General features: G+C 51.4%; 1 protein-coding gene across 17 annotated transcripts in view; it reads left to right on the top strand.

Annotated features, from left to right (window-relative positions):
* Positions 1-5,670, top strand: part of ZMYND8 (zinc finger MYND-type containing 8) — a 127,208-nt gene extending 121,538 nt beyond the window's left edge. For all 17 annotated transcript variants that reach the window (XM_045980454.1, XM_045980459.1, XM_045980460.1 and 14 more), the window contains one exon: positions 4,102-5,670. In XM_045980454.1, coding sequence (XP_045836410.1) covers positions 4,102-4,326 — 225 coding nt within the window. In that variant the 3' untranslated portion in view covers positions 4,327-5,670. The remainder of the gene's footprint in view (positions 1-4,101) is intronic.
* The last annotated feature ends 9,370 nt before the right edge of the window (positions 5,671-15,040 follow it).

The raw sequence follows: 15,040 nt of genomic DNA, 5'->3' as shown, positions 1-15,040 counted from the left end.
ACCCAGGCACCTCCTCCTCCCATGGCATTTAAATAGCCTCTTGTACTTCTAGGTCCCTTCCTTGACACCCTGCGTCTCGCCCTAGAGCAGTGCTGCCCCCTAGAACATTCTGTGGTGATGGCCTCGTTCTCCACCTGTGCTGTCCCCTGGGAGCTGCTGGCACTTCCGGCCGCTGGAGCTTTGAACTGTGGCCGAGGAGACTGAGGAATAGAAGTTAACATTTTCTTTTACTTTGCTTAAATAGCATCGTGTGGCTAGTGGCTACCATAACCTGTCTCCAACCTGTCTCCGTCCCCAGCCCAGATCGATGTCTAAGACTTGTTCCAGCCTGTCTCTCTTGCGTTCTCACGTGTACTGCTGCGCCCAAGCCGTGTGGTTTCTGTCCCGGTGCAGTCACCATTGACCTCTGAGCCATGAATCACTGTGGACGTCTTAAATGCTAAACGGTGTTTGGAGACTTTGTCTCACAAAGACGAGATTGGTCAGAGTCCCAGTATCCCCGCAGCCGTAGGGATCTTCTTGGCAGGTCTTGGGTAAAGAAAGAGGTGCATCTGGGGCGGCACTTGGGAGACGTCCGTGTTTAGGATGTGGGACGAGGCTGCACGGGGGGCATATTAGCAAGGGGAGGGTAGCACCCCAGAGCTCACTGTCAGAGACTGGACGAAGCAGAGTATTTTCAGGCAGTGTTGCTGTGACATCCAGGAGCACGAGTGGGAGGGACACGAGGGGGAGGTGCCCAGAGGCCTGGTCAGGACAACAGACTTGGCGTCTTACCGTTTTCCTCTGTTTCTCACAAAACGGTTTATGCTGGAGATTGTGCAAAAGCGGAAAGATGGGCTTGTTTGCTTCTCCTTCGAATTCCTTGTACGTCGCATTTAACTCCTGCTGGCTTTTGCCATCCGGGGCGGTGGCCGTGGGCGGTGGAGCCTCGCAGAGGGGAGGGAGTGGGCTCTGAAACCCACTGGGCGCTCCTGAGCTCCGAGTGGCTGGGCGGGTGAGGAGGAGACAGTTGGAGGGAGAATGCTCGTCCTTGCTGCTTGCTTGTCAAATTTTAATTTTGAGATTTTAAAGCAAAACAGGCATATAGTTAGAGAAAATAAAATTATACAGAGAAGGACCGTTCCTAGGCCCCGTCCCCACTGATACTCCTGGTACTTACCTCCTTCTATATATTTCCTTGTCCATTTGTTTCTGGATGTTAGTTTTCCACATTTCTTTCTGACTTCTGGCTTTAGGAGATGAGAGTTGGGCTCATCAATGACCTCTCTTTTCCCCCTTCTCCCTGGTGACCTGTGTCACTGTTTACGTGCCATAGGGATTCCCTGGGCCAGATACAATGCGCATTCTTTAGTTGCGGTTCTGTCAACTAGAGATGGAGTCTCTTGTCCCCTCCCTCGGTGGCTGCCCTCTGCTCCGCTGTGACCTCCCATCCTCAGTGTTGAGAACAGGTGCATCTGTCCGTGACTGTGGCTGGGTCTTCTCGCTGGCAGCTGGCGGCCGAGCTGGAGACCTCGAGGCTAGGTTCGCACCGTCCCGAGCTTGTCGTTTCTGGCCGAGGAGGTGCTTGGGCTGCCAGGATTACGAGCCCGTTCAGGCACAGGTGTACCTTCTCCTGGAGTTTGTTTTGTCCTTTTGTCCGACCGCCAGTTCTTCTGCACCAAGCTCTTCGCTGGACCCCATGACCCTCATGGCCTCGGAAAGCCCTTTCGTATCACTGATTTTTGGCTCTTCGGTTTCAGATGTAATTTTTTAGGGTCCCGTCATCGTGGATTTGGCCCCTTGATACCTCGTCTGTAGTCCCTTCCTCAGTCCTGGCCAGGGCACGTTCCTCACCCGCCCCGCCTGCCGTCAGTGCAGAGGAGTTGTGATTCCCTTTCAGTAATCCTCTCCCTTGGGGATGCTCTCCGCGTCAGTATGGTTCCGGGCCGTTTCCCTGGTGGAATTAGGCTGTGCGTAGAGCTGGTGGTTCTGAGAATTGTGGTGGTTCTGAGAATTGTGCTTTGACATGCTACCGAATTCGTGGCTCACAGAGTTGCTTTTCTGTCCTTGTGCACCTTATCCGCCCCTGTCACACCGCTGGTGGCCAGGGGCCCTGCGTGCAACTCAGCGTGCACAGTGAAAGGGCGCCAGTCCCCTGTGCGCGGCTCTGGTTGGAGAAGGGCGAGCTGATGAGAGAGCTCACAGTTCTGAGAACAGCGGGCAGCATCTTGATGAGCACAAGTAGCCGGTGCTAGGATTCGGGGCCCCTGAGCTCCCTGATGGTCTCCGAGGCCGCCTGGACCAGCTCTTCGGTCCCCGACGGTGTGGCAAGCAGCCTGCCAAAGCCCTGAGTGCCACAGCCTGGCAGCCCGTGCCCCAGCTACCTCGCCCACAAGGGGAAGTAGGACCGTGTCCCCAGAGCTGCCAGGAATTGTTCCGGGCCTGCAGAAGCCTCGTGGTGCATGTGTGCGTGCGTGTGTGTACGTGTGTGTGTGTGCGCGCGCATGCACGTGTGCATTTCTCTTTGCAGACATGTCTTCTATTTTCAGATAGGTGGGGCTTGTTCTGCCTTCTCGCATTTCTTAACTGTGCCTCGCGTGGCCACAGAAAACCGCAGTAGGAAACAAGAGCCAGAATGTATGGTTTGGCTTCTGGAAGGGGTTGTCCTTGCTGTTTTTCCGAAGGGGTTCTGGGTTAACGCTGATTCTCCCCGGCAGTGATCGGCCGCACCCGCCATGGCCATGTGTCCGCTTAGTGTGAGGAGCAGCGTTCTGCAGAGACACGGGCCTGGCTGTCTCCGGTGCAGGGGTCTACGCCTGACCGCATTGTTGTAGGGTTTTCTCACGTTGGCTGATGACCAGCTGCACTGCTCCCCATAGACCTTCCTGAGGTTCCATCCGGGGGGGTGTCACGTACAGGGACGAATGCTGTCGAGGAGCTGGATTCAGGAGTCTTGGGAAGACTTGCCCTTGACCCCAGTGCTGTCTCCCCGAATCCCCCCTCTTCTGGCGAGACTGATGCAGGTGGTTAAAAAGATGTCCCTCCTGACTGAACACGTTACTTTTGGAGATTTTTGTCTTTCTCTTCATTACTGAGCTTCCAAAACCAGAACGCATGACCAAACCACACGCATTCCTTTTCACCAGGCGGTGAGAAGCGTCACCCCCCCCGGCTCTGATCTGGTCCCTTCCTCATTCATTCTCATTCTGTCTGAGTTTGACCGTTGGCTTCTTTCAATTAAAAGGTCATCCCACCTCAGGAAGTTTAAAAGCAAAGTTCCGTCTCAGCCTCTCTGAACTTGGCAGACGATCCGGGGCGTGACGGGGTCTTGGCGGTGTGCTGATGGCTCTCTCGACATCGGTCATGCTGGCCAAGCTGACCTTGCTCTGCGACAGCTTCCAGGGGCCTCATTTGGCTCGTCCTTCAACTTCTCCTAGCTTCCTCGGCCACTGTTGAGCTCTTGTGGTACCCACGTCCTTGAAGCCGTCCTAGGTCTTATCTCTGGTTCTGTGTCCTTCGGTGACCCCTCAGCCTGCCCTTGCTGGGAGTCCATGGGTCTGTGTTTCTGGACGGACTTAGCCATTCTGGCCCTCGCTCCTTCTCCTTTGTGATCCTCTCCCTCTCTTGGTTTGGTTCTGGGCCTGTTTTTCAAGCTGTCGATAAATTGACTAAAGAAACTCCACTACGAGGAGGAAGTAAATCAAATGCCAGATTTCTGTGCCACTTTGCAGCAGCCGAGCTGGGACGCAGAAGTGTCCAGGGGGTGCTCGGTGTCGGTCCCCCGTGTAATACAGGTTCATGGTTCCGGGTGCGGCATGAGACCTTCCCTCCTTGGCACCTGTGTACCTTCCTCCCCAGTCTTGATTGTCCACAACATGACAGTCTGCTGTTCTCTGATCCGCTGTGGAATCCTAAAACGCTAAATCGTTCTCCCTTTGTCCTCTGGAGACTCCCTACTCCCCCAACGTCGGGGAGCGGTCCGAGGCACCAGCTGCGGTGCCTGGGCGGGCGGGCGGGCGGGCAGAGCGCGGCCCGCAGAGGAGGCTCAGGGCCGGGGCGGGTGTGCCTCGGTGCCGCTGGCGGGAACGCTCAACGTTGCCTTCTGTCGCTCTTTTTCCGCAGACCATTCCCGGAGCAGTAAGTCTAGTTGCTGGAGCAGCAGCGACGAGAAGCGAGGACCCTCACGCTCCGAGCACAACGCCAGCTCCAGTTCGAAGAGTCTCCTCCCGAAAGAGTCTCGGCTGGACACCTTCTGGGACTAGGGACAAGTCACGACACAAGCCACCTACGCCATGGAGGAAAAAAAAACCAGACACCAGGGCAATAGGAAGCAGCAAGGAAACGTGAAACAGGAGAGCAGCCACCTTCAGACTGGAGAACGCCAGACACCGGACTTGGCCTTTGCCCTTGGCACGGAGGGCGGCCTACACTACATAGCGTCTGGCATTAGCATCGACTAAGGACTGTTGGACCCACACGAAACCTATGCTTTAGGTGTAAATAATGTACAATTTGTGGATGTCCTTGAACCTAGAGTACCTTCCCCTTTTTATATTTGTATTGACTTTAACTTATAAAAAAAAAAAAGGAAAAAGAACAACAATTAAAAAAAAATAAACCCAACAACGAAAAGAATGTTTGGACGTTGGAGGAGGGATGGTCGTTCGGCCACTCTGTCACCGCGGCATGGAGCCTGGGTCCTGGGATCGTGTGGCACGCAGGCCCTCCTCCGTGGGTGCCGCGGGGGGACACGAGCCATTGGCATTCAGGCATCTGTACGCAGCGCATCGGGACCAGGGGTTGGGCACAGGTCCTGTGCCGTTGTGGGCACATCCCATCAGGCCATCGGCCCTTTTCTGATACTACGTTCCTGTGTTACACGATGCAAGCTCTCAGGACCGGAAGGACACCTGGAGAAGCTAGTTTATTGTGTGTGGTTTCAGTGATGACTACTCCTAAAAGGGAAGAAATAAGGTCCTTATTTCCAGAAGACGGAAGCAAGCCCCATTCCGCTCCACCGCAGGAGAGGACAGAGAAAGCGTGAGGGTCGTAAAGCTCCGAAACAAAGAGAAATCTTTTCTTTGCTTTGTGGTTCCTTTTTAAACACACTCACACATACTCGGTAAGTGATGCCGTGCTTCTCGGAAGCGATCACTCAGAGGCCAGATGCACGCAGAGGACATTTGAGTCTGGGATGAACAGCATGTATGTATTATTTATACGATGGAATTTTACGTTTTTATGTAAGCATGAAACAAAGGCAGTGTGAGAGAAAGCAAGACCTCGGCCGTGCTGTCTGTTACACTACGCATACTGTAGTACCATTTTGTATGTTGTGTAAAACAAAAAGCATTGAACAAAGCAAAAGGTGATGTATGTATATGAGAAAATTAACTGTACGATATCATTCCAGTACATTCTGTTGTACATTTTAGTCCTGTTTACTTTCTCTTCGTTGTTGATAAGAGGATGCAAACTGTACAGTTTCCAGCTAGTTCCCCATATTAGAGAAGAACTACACAGAGTATTAGAAGAAAAAGAGAGAAAGAACATTTGTGAATTGCGGTTGTCAAAAAAAAAAAAAATAGCCTAGCTGGCCTTATTTGTGAAGCATAATTGCTTTTAGCATATGGAAGTATTTTTTCACATTTTCTTTGTATAAAATTTGTATTAAACTTAAATATCTTTTTTGATGATGGTGTTTCTTTGTGACTGAGCCAGTGGACTCGCACCGTTATGCTCTTTTGGGTTCTGCCCCTCCCCCGCCCCCCTGGTTTTTTTCAGATTCTTCACCTTTTTTTAATTAAACTGTTTTTGGAAAAATGGCTCGGTCGTCCTCAAATTTGCAGTTTTCCATCAGGTCGGGATGGCCGTATCAGGTCTGCACGACCCAGCACAGGAAGTCAAGGGCCTCTCCACAGGTGGTAAGCACATAATGGGGGCTGCCTGCCGGTGGGCACCTTTCCAAGGAGGTCCTGTTCCTCGGAATCTGTTGACAGGGACGCACCAACCACAAGGGAAATCCTGGTTGGCCTTTGCAGGATAGTGAGAAGGGGAGGGGGACGGTCTTCCCGTGGCGAGGGTTGGGGCCCGAACTTTCGGAAATGGCGTGGCCAGCATGCGACCTTAACACGGCTTAGGCCCACCCGGGTCATTTGGCTTCTGTGGATCACACAACATTTTGATTTTTTTACCAATCATTTGAAAATGTAAATACTGTATTCTCAGCTCATGGGCCTTACAAAAGCCAAGGATGGGCTGGATTTGGGCCACAGGCCATTTGCTGACCACTGCTGGGAAAGGAACATAATGGGGATACTTCATTTTTTTAATTAATTAAATATTATTTTCAAATAAATTAATTTATTAATAATAAATATTTATTGATTTATTATAATTATTATTATAATAAATATTATATTATATATAATATATTATATAATTATATATAGTATATATTATATAGAATATATTATTATATATTTTATTTATTTTATTTATTTATTTATATATATTTTATTTATATATATACATATAATATATATATAATATATATAATAAATTATATATATTTATTATAATTATTATAAAATTATTTTTATATTTATATTTATTATTATTATAAAATTATTATAAAAATATATATTATAAAAATAATATATAAATATATATTATTATATTATAATAATAATAATTATTAATAATTATTAATTAATTATTAATAAATTAATTTATTTATGGTGCTAAAACCCGGGAATGAACCCCAAATGGGCATATTTTAAAATAACACCAAGGGGTGAAGGTGACTTCCCAGTGGAACCCATGCTGGGGGTTTGACCTGAGACCTGAATGAAGAGCTGGCTGTGCGGACCTGGAGTGGGTGAGTATCCTAGACAGGAACCAGCAGGTACAAAGGCCCTGGGGTATTCACTGTGAGCTTGACATGCTTGATAGCCTGCAAGGTGGCTGGTAGGGCTGAGAGGAGTGCAGGTGGGGAGGGTACCCCATGTAGGGTCAGTGGCCCCTGATATTCATGCGGAGGGTGTGGGCCACCGTGATGGGAGCTGCCAGGGTCTCCTGTAGAAACAGGCCCAAAGAAGTAACTAGCTCAAGGCCATGGAGCTGGAGAAATTCTAATTGGACTGCTACTGAATGCTTTTTCCGGCAAATAGGCCATCATCTTTTTTTGGGTTAGAAATTTTTTGAGCTTCCTTTTTTTCTTTCTTTCTTCCTTTTCTTTTTTTTTTTTTTTTTTAAAGATTTTATTTATTTGACGGAGAGAGAGAGTACAAGTAGGCAGGCGGCGGGGGGAGGTGGGAAGCAGGCTCCCTGGTGAGCAGAGAGCCCAATGCGGGGCTGGATCCCAGGACCCTGAGATCATGACCTGAGCTGAAGGCAGAGGCTTAACCCACTGAGCCACCCAGGCGCCCCTCAGCTTCCTTTCATTGGGCATGTATGTGCCCCTTGCTGTGTCATTTGAAGACCACAGAGGGGCAGTGGACACAGCCCCACCTTAGAGAACGAGGCTGAGGTGGTAAGCAGGACCGCAGTATCCCGTTTCTTCAGCTCCAGCAAACCAGCCCCTATCCGGCCCCAGGGCCCTTGCACTTGCTGTGCCCTTGGCCTGGCACACCCTTCTGTGGCTGGCATCTTGGATTGTCTTTCAGGTGTCACCTCTGAAGCAGCCACTTCCCTCCCCCCATTGTTCTCTGTCCCAGCCTCTTACTAGTTTTCATATCCTTGAGCAAAGTTAATACATATTTGTGACTTCCTCTTGTGTGTCCCACTCACAGGTGAGCTGTGTCGCCAGGGCTTGGAAGGATGCACGGTTCCTGGGTGGGGCCGCGTTTAAGCAGGGGCAACCTCTGAGCCTTCCTCACTGTGAGGTTCCCCAGCACCCCGACCCTGCACCCAGGGGGTCTCAGCTGCAGCCTCCTAGGGAAGGAAGCACCCGAGGAGGAAGTGGTAGAGAAAGTGGTGATTTTTAAAAAAATGTCGAGTTTTACTATATATTTGACTAGACCCGTGCCTCCCATTTGGAAAGACATGGGTGTGCTCCCAGCCCCCCTGGCTCTCCCTGGTCCCTCTCCTATGCACCCTTCAGTCTGTGCATTTACAGACCCCTGTGGGGAGGCAGTTTTTTTCTCTTTTTGGAACATAACCGGCAGCATTTAACACACACCCTCCTGTCTTGTTGCCTTTTTTACTTATCCTGAGGTCTGGGGAATTTCTCCAACACTTCTTCATTGCCCTGTGGGTCCGTCACCCTGGGTTGCAAGAGGACAGTGCACGTCACAGCCCCCCCAGGAGTGAGTCCTCGGATAGTCCCCGAACACTGGCCATAGGGTTGGGGGTCCCGTGGGAGTCCTCCAAGCGTGTACCAGAGGGTCTGTGAGAAACCAGACGAGAGAGGGACAACTCTGAGCTTCCAGACAGGGTGCCGAGACTTCCTCCCTGGCGCTAGTCCCGGTCGAGTATTTTCAGATGCCTGAAGAGTCTGGATGGACGAACGAGAAGAGGGAGGACACAGAGGGGTTTGCCATGGTCCTCGCTACGTTTTAAGGATGGCCCGGCGCGGGGCAGGACCGGCTGCGGCTGCGGAGGACCATAATGCGATCGGGCACTCTCGCCACCTGGTGGCCCTCGCCTAGAACTGCAGCCCCAGAGCCGGAGCTGGACCAAGGGGGACAGAGAGGTGGGCCAAAGCCAATCATTCAGGTGACAGCTGCTTACCGAGCACTCTGTCTGGACTAAGCACTGAGGACACAGTACTTACAAAACAGGTGCAGCCTCTGTCCTCATCTGACATTCCCCACGGGAAGCAGTCAACTATGCAGATAATATGATCCTAGGTGGGACAGATAATGTTGAAGGTAAATGAGTGGGGCGTGGAGGGGACGTTGATGGTGTGTTTGGGGTCGGCCTCTCAAAGGAGCTGGTCCCCGAGCAGAAACCTGAAGGAACGGGTACCGAGCTGTGATGACCAGGCCATTGGTTATTCTCGGTGGAACATTAGAAGCACCTGGGAAGGGTTTTTTGTTTTTGCTTTTTTTAGTAATAACAAACAGGTAAATTTTGAGACCCTATCTGCTTTCCCCAAATAATGACATCCCACTCTCCAGGCTGGGGTTTGGGCTTCTGTCCTTTCAAAGTTTCTCAGGTGATCCTACTGGGCAGCCAGAGCTGAGAGCCATTAACTTGGTTGGAAGAATGTCCCGGGTGGAAGAACAAATGTAAGAGACCTGAGGTGGGGACCCGGCATCTTCCAGGAAGAGAAGGAAGGCCTCTGAGGCCAGAGCGGAGGGATTCCAAGTGGGGGGTGGGGCTGATGGGCTCAGAGAAGGAGAGAGGAAGAGGCTGGGTTCCCACTGTGCTCCAAAGCAGATGGCAAGTTGGGTGGGTGATTTTCTTTTTTAACAGCTTAATTGAGATATAATTCACATACCATACAATCTACCCATTTGAAGTAATTCATTATTTTTTTTAATTGTAGTAAAAATATGTATAACAAAATTTGCCCTTTAAGCCATTTTCTTAAAAAAATTATTTGAGACAGAGAGAGCATGCACAAGCAGGGAAAGGAACAGAGAGGGAGAAGCAGACTCCCCATTGAACAGGGAGCCCCATGCCAGCGTTGATCCCAGGACCCCGAGATCATGACCTGAGGTGAAGGCAGACTCTTAACGGACTGGCCCACCCAGGCGCCCCCCTTTTAACCTTTTTTTTTTTTTTTTAAAAAGATCTTATTTATTTGTCAGGGAGAGTACACACAAGCAGGCAGAGAGGCAGGCAGAGAGAGAGGAGGAAGCAGGCTCCCTGCCGAGCAAGGAGCCCGATGTGGGACTCGATCCGAGAACCCCAGGATCATCTGAGCTGAAGGCAGCAGGTTAGCCAACTGAGCCACCCAGGCGTCCCTCTTTTAACCGTTTTTAAGTGTAAAACTCAGTGGCATTAATCTGAGTTGTGTTTCACACATAGAAATGTTTTCCCTGAAGAACTTCCCAGAGACTGTCAGCCTGGCCAGAATTCTGGCCAGCAGAATTCACCCGGCCAGGTAAAGCAGAGGGGGGTAGTAAGCGAACCAGGCTGTAGTGGGGCCTGAGATAAGTCGGCTGGGCTGGAACTACATTTCCCAGAATCCTTTTCCCTTGAATGGTGCCGAGTTAGAATTGACCCAAAGCGGGACTCACATGTGACTTTGAAGGCGGAAGGGAAGCAGCGGCCTGTTCTCTTGCAAGGTTGCTGTGGCTAGGACAGCTGCAGACGTGCCCTCAGACTCCAGCTTGTCCTTGCTGGCTTCTGTGCTACACGCGGGTCTTGTTTCTGACTCCTGGACTGGACACCAGCAGCTGGTCCGCCCCTGAGTGCTTGGCTGCAGAGGCCAAGGTTCCTCGTTGATTTCTCTGCTGGCGCCTCTGCAGACTCACTTTGGTGGCTGGACATGCCCCACGTCTTCTGTTTGCCTCGTTGGTGACTCTGGGCGCCGCTTTTCCAACTCCTCTGACCCCCGTAGAAGACCTAAGTCCCATAATACGTATCTCACCCCTAACTCATGGGCCAAATCTGGTTGCTTCCCTGATTGGATCTGATACAGGATGAGTGTTTATAGACTCAGGAGGAGGGCTGAGGCAGCCTCATGGCAGGACCGTCGGCGGGGGCGGGCACGGGCGCGGGGTGCTGCTCCTCCAGGATGAGGAAGCCCCGCTGTTGATCTGTAGCAGCTGCTCCAGCTCCCGGGATCTGACCCACACAGCATTGTTCTCGTCTCCACCTGCAGGCTGATGCCCGGTGTGCAGCCCGCTTTCTCCCCTACTTAGTTCAGTATCAAATAGGGGTCTCTTGTGAAGGTAACTGACTTGTGGGCCCTCAGTGCTCCAGACCCGTGGCTGAGAAGGGTTTCCAGCTTTTCCACCTCTCCATTCAGGAAAGCACAGCCCAAGGAGGGGCAATGGTTGAATCTGAACAAGTCATTTCTCACCCAGAGTTGTGGCTGGGAATCAAACCCCTGGCTTTGCCATCTGGCCCAGGGGTCTATCTGCCCCAGGCTTTCTTGAGGGCATGATCTTTATGGAAAACCATTGTCTCCCTGGGCCAGAAGATAATCCAAGACCAGGTCAGCTGGGCTGTAGACAGCTTAAGGCAACTGGTACTGACCTCGGTTCACTTTGGTGGTCTGCAGGAAAGGCTACTTCATTTCTGTAGCATCTTTTACATTCCAGGCAGCTTATGTGCACTGAATCCTAATAACTGGCACTTGGCAGCTGAGGACACCAGACCCAGAGAGGTTGAGGAAGCCGTCTGAGGTCACACAGCTAGTTAGTGGCAGAAGCGACTCGAACCCAGTCTGATATGCAAAAGAATGTCTGCTCTCAACCTTTACATTTGTCATCATTTGAGAAGCTTTCATATAAAAGCTACTTCCTCTCTCCCTCCCTCATTAGGCACCCATTCTTGGCTGGGCAGTTTCAGGTGCTGGGGCCACGGCTGTGGACAAAGAGATGTAGCTGCGAGGTGGTGATAAGATGGGAGTCGCCAGCTCTGCTCCCAGGACCAGGTGGGGAACAGAAACTAGTGAAACAGGTCGGGGGAGAGTGGACACAGACGTGTATTTTTTAAATACCAAACATGTTAGAATAGACTCATGCCTCTATTTTCTTCTTGAAACCTGTAGTTCTTAGTTTAGTTTTTATTTTCCTTCCACTTTTGATAGAAAAATGTGTTTTCTATGGAAAAACCAGTGCCATGTGTCATGGTAGGTGATGTGTCAGGGAGGTGACAGGGCGTGGCGGGGACGGTGGCATTTGGCGAGGTTGGAGCAGTGACCGCAGGAGCTGCAGAGGGGCCCCAGCCGATCGTGTGTACCTGCAGGCCCAGCGTTGCCCTATCCTCGGCTTTGTTTTTGGAGAGAAGTTGAGAGACTGGATTTTGAGTTAAATCTCTCAAGTTTTATTATTTTATTATTATTATTATTATTTTTTAAAGATTTTATTTATTTGACAGAGATCACAAGTAGGCAGAGGCAGGCGGTGGGGGGAAGCAGACTCCCCGCTGATCAGAGAGCCCGATGTGGGGCTCAATCCCAGGACCTTGAGATCATGACCTGAGCTGAAGGCAGAGGCTTAACCCACTGAGCCACCCAGGCACCCCAAATCTCTCAGGTTTTGAATAGTTGGGCCAATGTTTGAATGCGTTAACATGAACAACAATGAAGTGTCTCTGTGGGCCCAATCTGGACTGTGAGCCACCAGTTGGCAGCCTTGGGCCGAAAAACAGTCATTTGTCAAGGATGCTGGGTTGGGGTCCAGCTCAGCCACATTCCGGCTGCAAAGTCAAGGGCACACCACAACACCCCTCTGGGCCTCCATCTCCCCCTCTGTAAAATGGGGCTTGTGAACACCGCAGTTAATTAGAAGGTGGACGCACTGTTGGCCGAACGTTGTTCTAAACTAGCATCTTCCGAAAACCGGGTTATAAGCGAAACTGTCGTAATAGATTGTGACCAGCGCCATTTCAAATATAATAGAGCAGAGGGCATAGACTAGGATGCGTCACAGTAAGATGGGGGAGGCATTGTTGGTGAAGCCTGTTTCAGACACAGACAACATACACACGTGTGTGTACATACACAGGTGCGCGTTCTTCTCGGTTTGACGTGGTCGGCACCGCTCACTGTGGAGTGCAGTCAGAAAAGTCTGGAAGCCGCCGTTCTAAGGACTGGTCCTATCTGCACGCGTTCAGTGCTGTGAGCAATCCGTGAGTTGGTTCTGTTGTTGCCCCCATGTTACAGCTGAAAAGTGGGCTTCGGAGAGTAACGGGAGGAGCTGGGATTTAACCCGAGGTCCCCTGCCTGATCACCGTGCCATGCTTCCTCTCCCGTGAGGGTGACCTGAGCTAATGTAGGTCAAGGGCTTCGCGTGGTGCCTGGGACATAGCAGGCGCTTAGTGTTCGAAGCTGGGCTTCGGTTTGCAGCTTCTCATTCAACCACAGCAGGTGGCCATCGGGGATCCAAGGGGCGAGACAGAAGAGGCCCAGAACTCTGCTGACTCTGCTCCCCGTGGACAGGGCTGATGTCTGCAAGGGCGTCTCACCTACAGCCAGAGCTTACCGGCTACTCATCTGGGGCCAGATACTTCACGCTGAATTTTGTCATGCTCTCTGAATCCTCTCAAGGGCAGCCTTGCATTGTTTCCAGGCCCACTTCGGGTGGCCCTGGAGGGCGGCTGGGCCCAGCAGCGGGGTCACACTGCCCTCTCGTGGTCACCAGCGGGATAGCTTTTCTCGAAGCGGAGCTAGTATCAACAGCGGTGGAAAGCACCATGGGGAGAGACAGACTGGTCAGAGATCAGGACAGTGATGGAATGTGGGTAGAGGCTGGGAGAGGCTGTGAAGGAGCCTTTTGGGGGTTCCTAGAAAGCTCTTCCATCTTGATCGGGGCAGTGGTTACCCAAGTGTGATCCTAGCTAAAAACACATTGAGGTGCATACTTGAGCTTTGTGCAGGGAACTCTCTGTAGGTTGTAAGATGAAATTTCAAATTATTTAAGTTCATGAGCAATTCCAGTTGTTTTCGACTGGACACCCTACTTCTTCTTCTTCTTCTTCTTCTTCTTCTTTTTTTTTAAGATTTCATTTATTTATTTGATGGGAAGATCACAAGTAGGCAGAGAAGGGGAAACAGGCTCCCCGCTGAGCAGAGAGCCTGATCCGGGACTCGATCCCAGGACCCTGAGATCATGACATGAGCTGAAGGCAGAGGCTTAACCCACTGAGCCACCCAGGCGCCCCTGGACACCCTACTTCTATCCTTCTCCCTCCAAACCACTGTCCCCACAGTAGCCATTTTTAAAAATACCAATCCGATCATGCCAGTCTCCTGCTTAAAACCCTCTCGTGGGTCCTCATTGGATTTAGAATAAAATCTTGACCCCAGGAAAATTCCAAATCCGTGACCAAAAGGATCCGACCACATCTGTCTGGGCCTTACCCTCTGACCCCATGACCTGTGACCTCGCCTCCAGTCTTCCCAGGTTTCCCTTCTTTCCCTCCAGCTTGAAAGCTTTGTTTGCCCACAAGTTCTGTACTTCCTTCTTTCCCCCTGGAGTGCTTGCCCTGGATTTTCTCACCAGCCAGGTCTGAGCTCAGATGCCACCTTCTCAGCGGGGGGCAGGCTGTCCACAGCGTCCCCACACGGTTCCGGCTACTCTGGGCCTCATCACCCCAATGCTCCCTTCTGGACTCCAGCCAGTGTCTGAGAGGACAGCAACCCCCTTGTTGACCCAGCACCGCCATGTGTATACTCAGGAAGTCACAATCTCAACCAACAAAAAGACCCTCGGTGTTTATCCGCTGGACAAGAGGCTGCTTTTTGGACCCTGAATGTTTCACTGGACAGATCCTGGGATCTCCTTCAAAAAGATGTTCTTAGGCTTCCCCCTCCCCCTTTTAGGGTAGGCTCTGGACCCAGAGTGGAGCCCAGTGTGGGGCTTGAACTCCCGAACCTGAGATCAAGACCTGAGCTGAGATGGAGAGTTGGACGCTTAACCTTCTGAGCCACCCAGGCTCCCCTCAGGCCGGCTTTCGGAAATTGGCTGGCTTAGGCCTCCAAGATTTCCCCTCTCCTCCCTGTGGGGGTCCCCCGGCTGCCGCTCTGCTGCCCTCAAGGTGGTTCTTGGAAGGGGAGTTGGGTTGTGGCACAAGCCTGTGCGTGGGGAGCTGGGGTGTGAGTGCTGGGGTCGGGCTTGTCACCGGCGCTCTGCTGTTGCTCCTGCAGGACAAACGGGGAGTGGGAAAGTCTGTGGCTCATGGTCAGTTTGCCTGCTTGTGTCCTCTGCCCTCTGCGGGGAAGTCCGCTGGCGAGAAGGCCTTGGTCTCTTTTCATGTCCACGGCCACAGGCCGAGTAGAGCACCTGGTGAATGTTAAACCCCGGCTTCGTCTGGTGGCAGGATGAACGGCCAGCTCCGTGGCTCTGAAACGGGATAGGGCTTTATCAGGCGTCCCTGGCTCTGACCTTGGAGACCACCACTGCTCCCCTTTGGGTGATGGTGGCTTGGCAGAGACCAT

Source organism: Meles meles, chromosome 16, assembly GCF_922984935.1.
Source record: "Meles meles chromosome 16, mMelMel3.1 paternal haplotype, whole genome shotgun sequence".
Taxonomy (NCBI): Eukaryota; Metazoa; Chordata; class Mammalia; order Carnivora; family Mustelidae; genus Meles; species Meles meles.
This window is presented reverse-complemented; position numbering and strand designations above follow the sequence as displayed.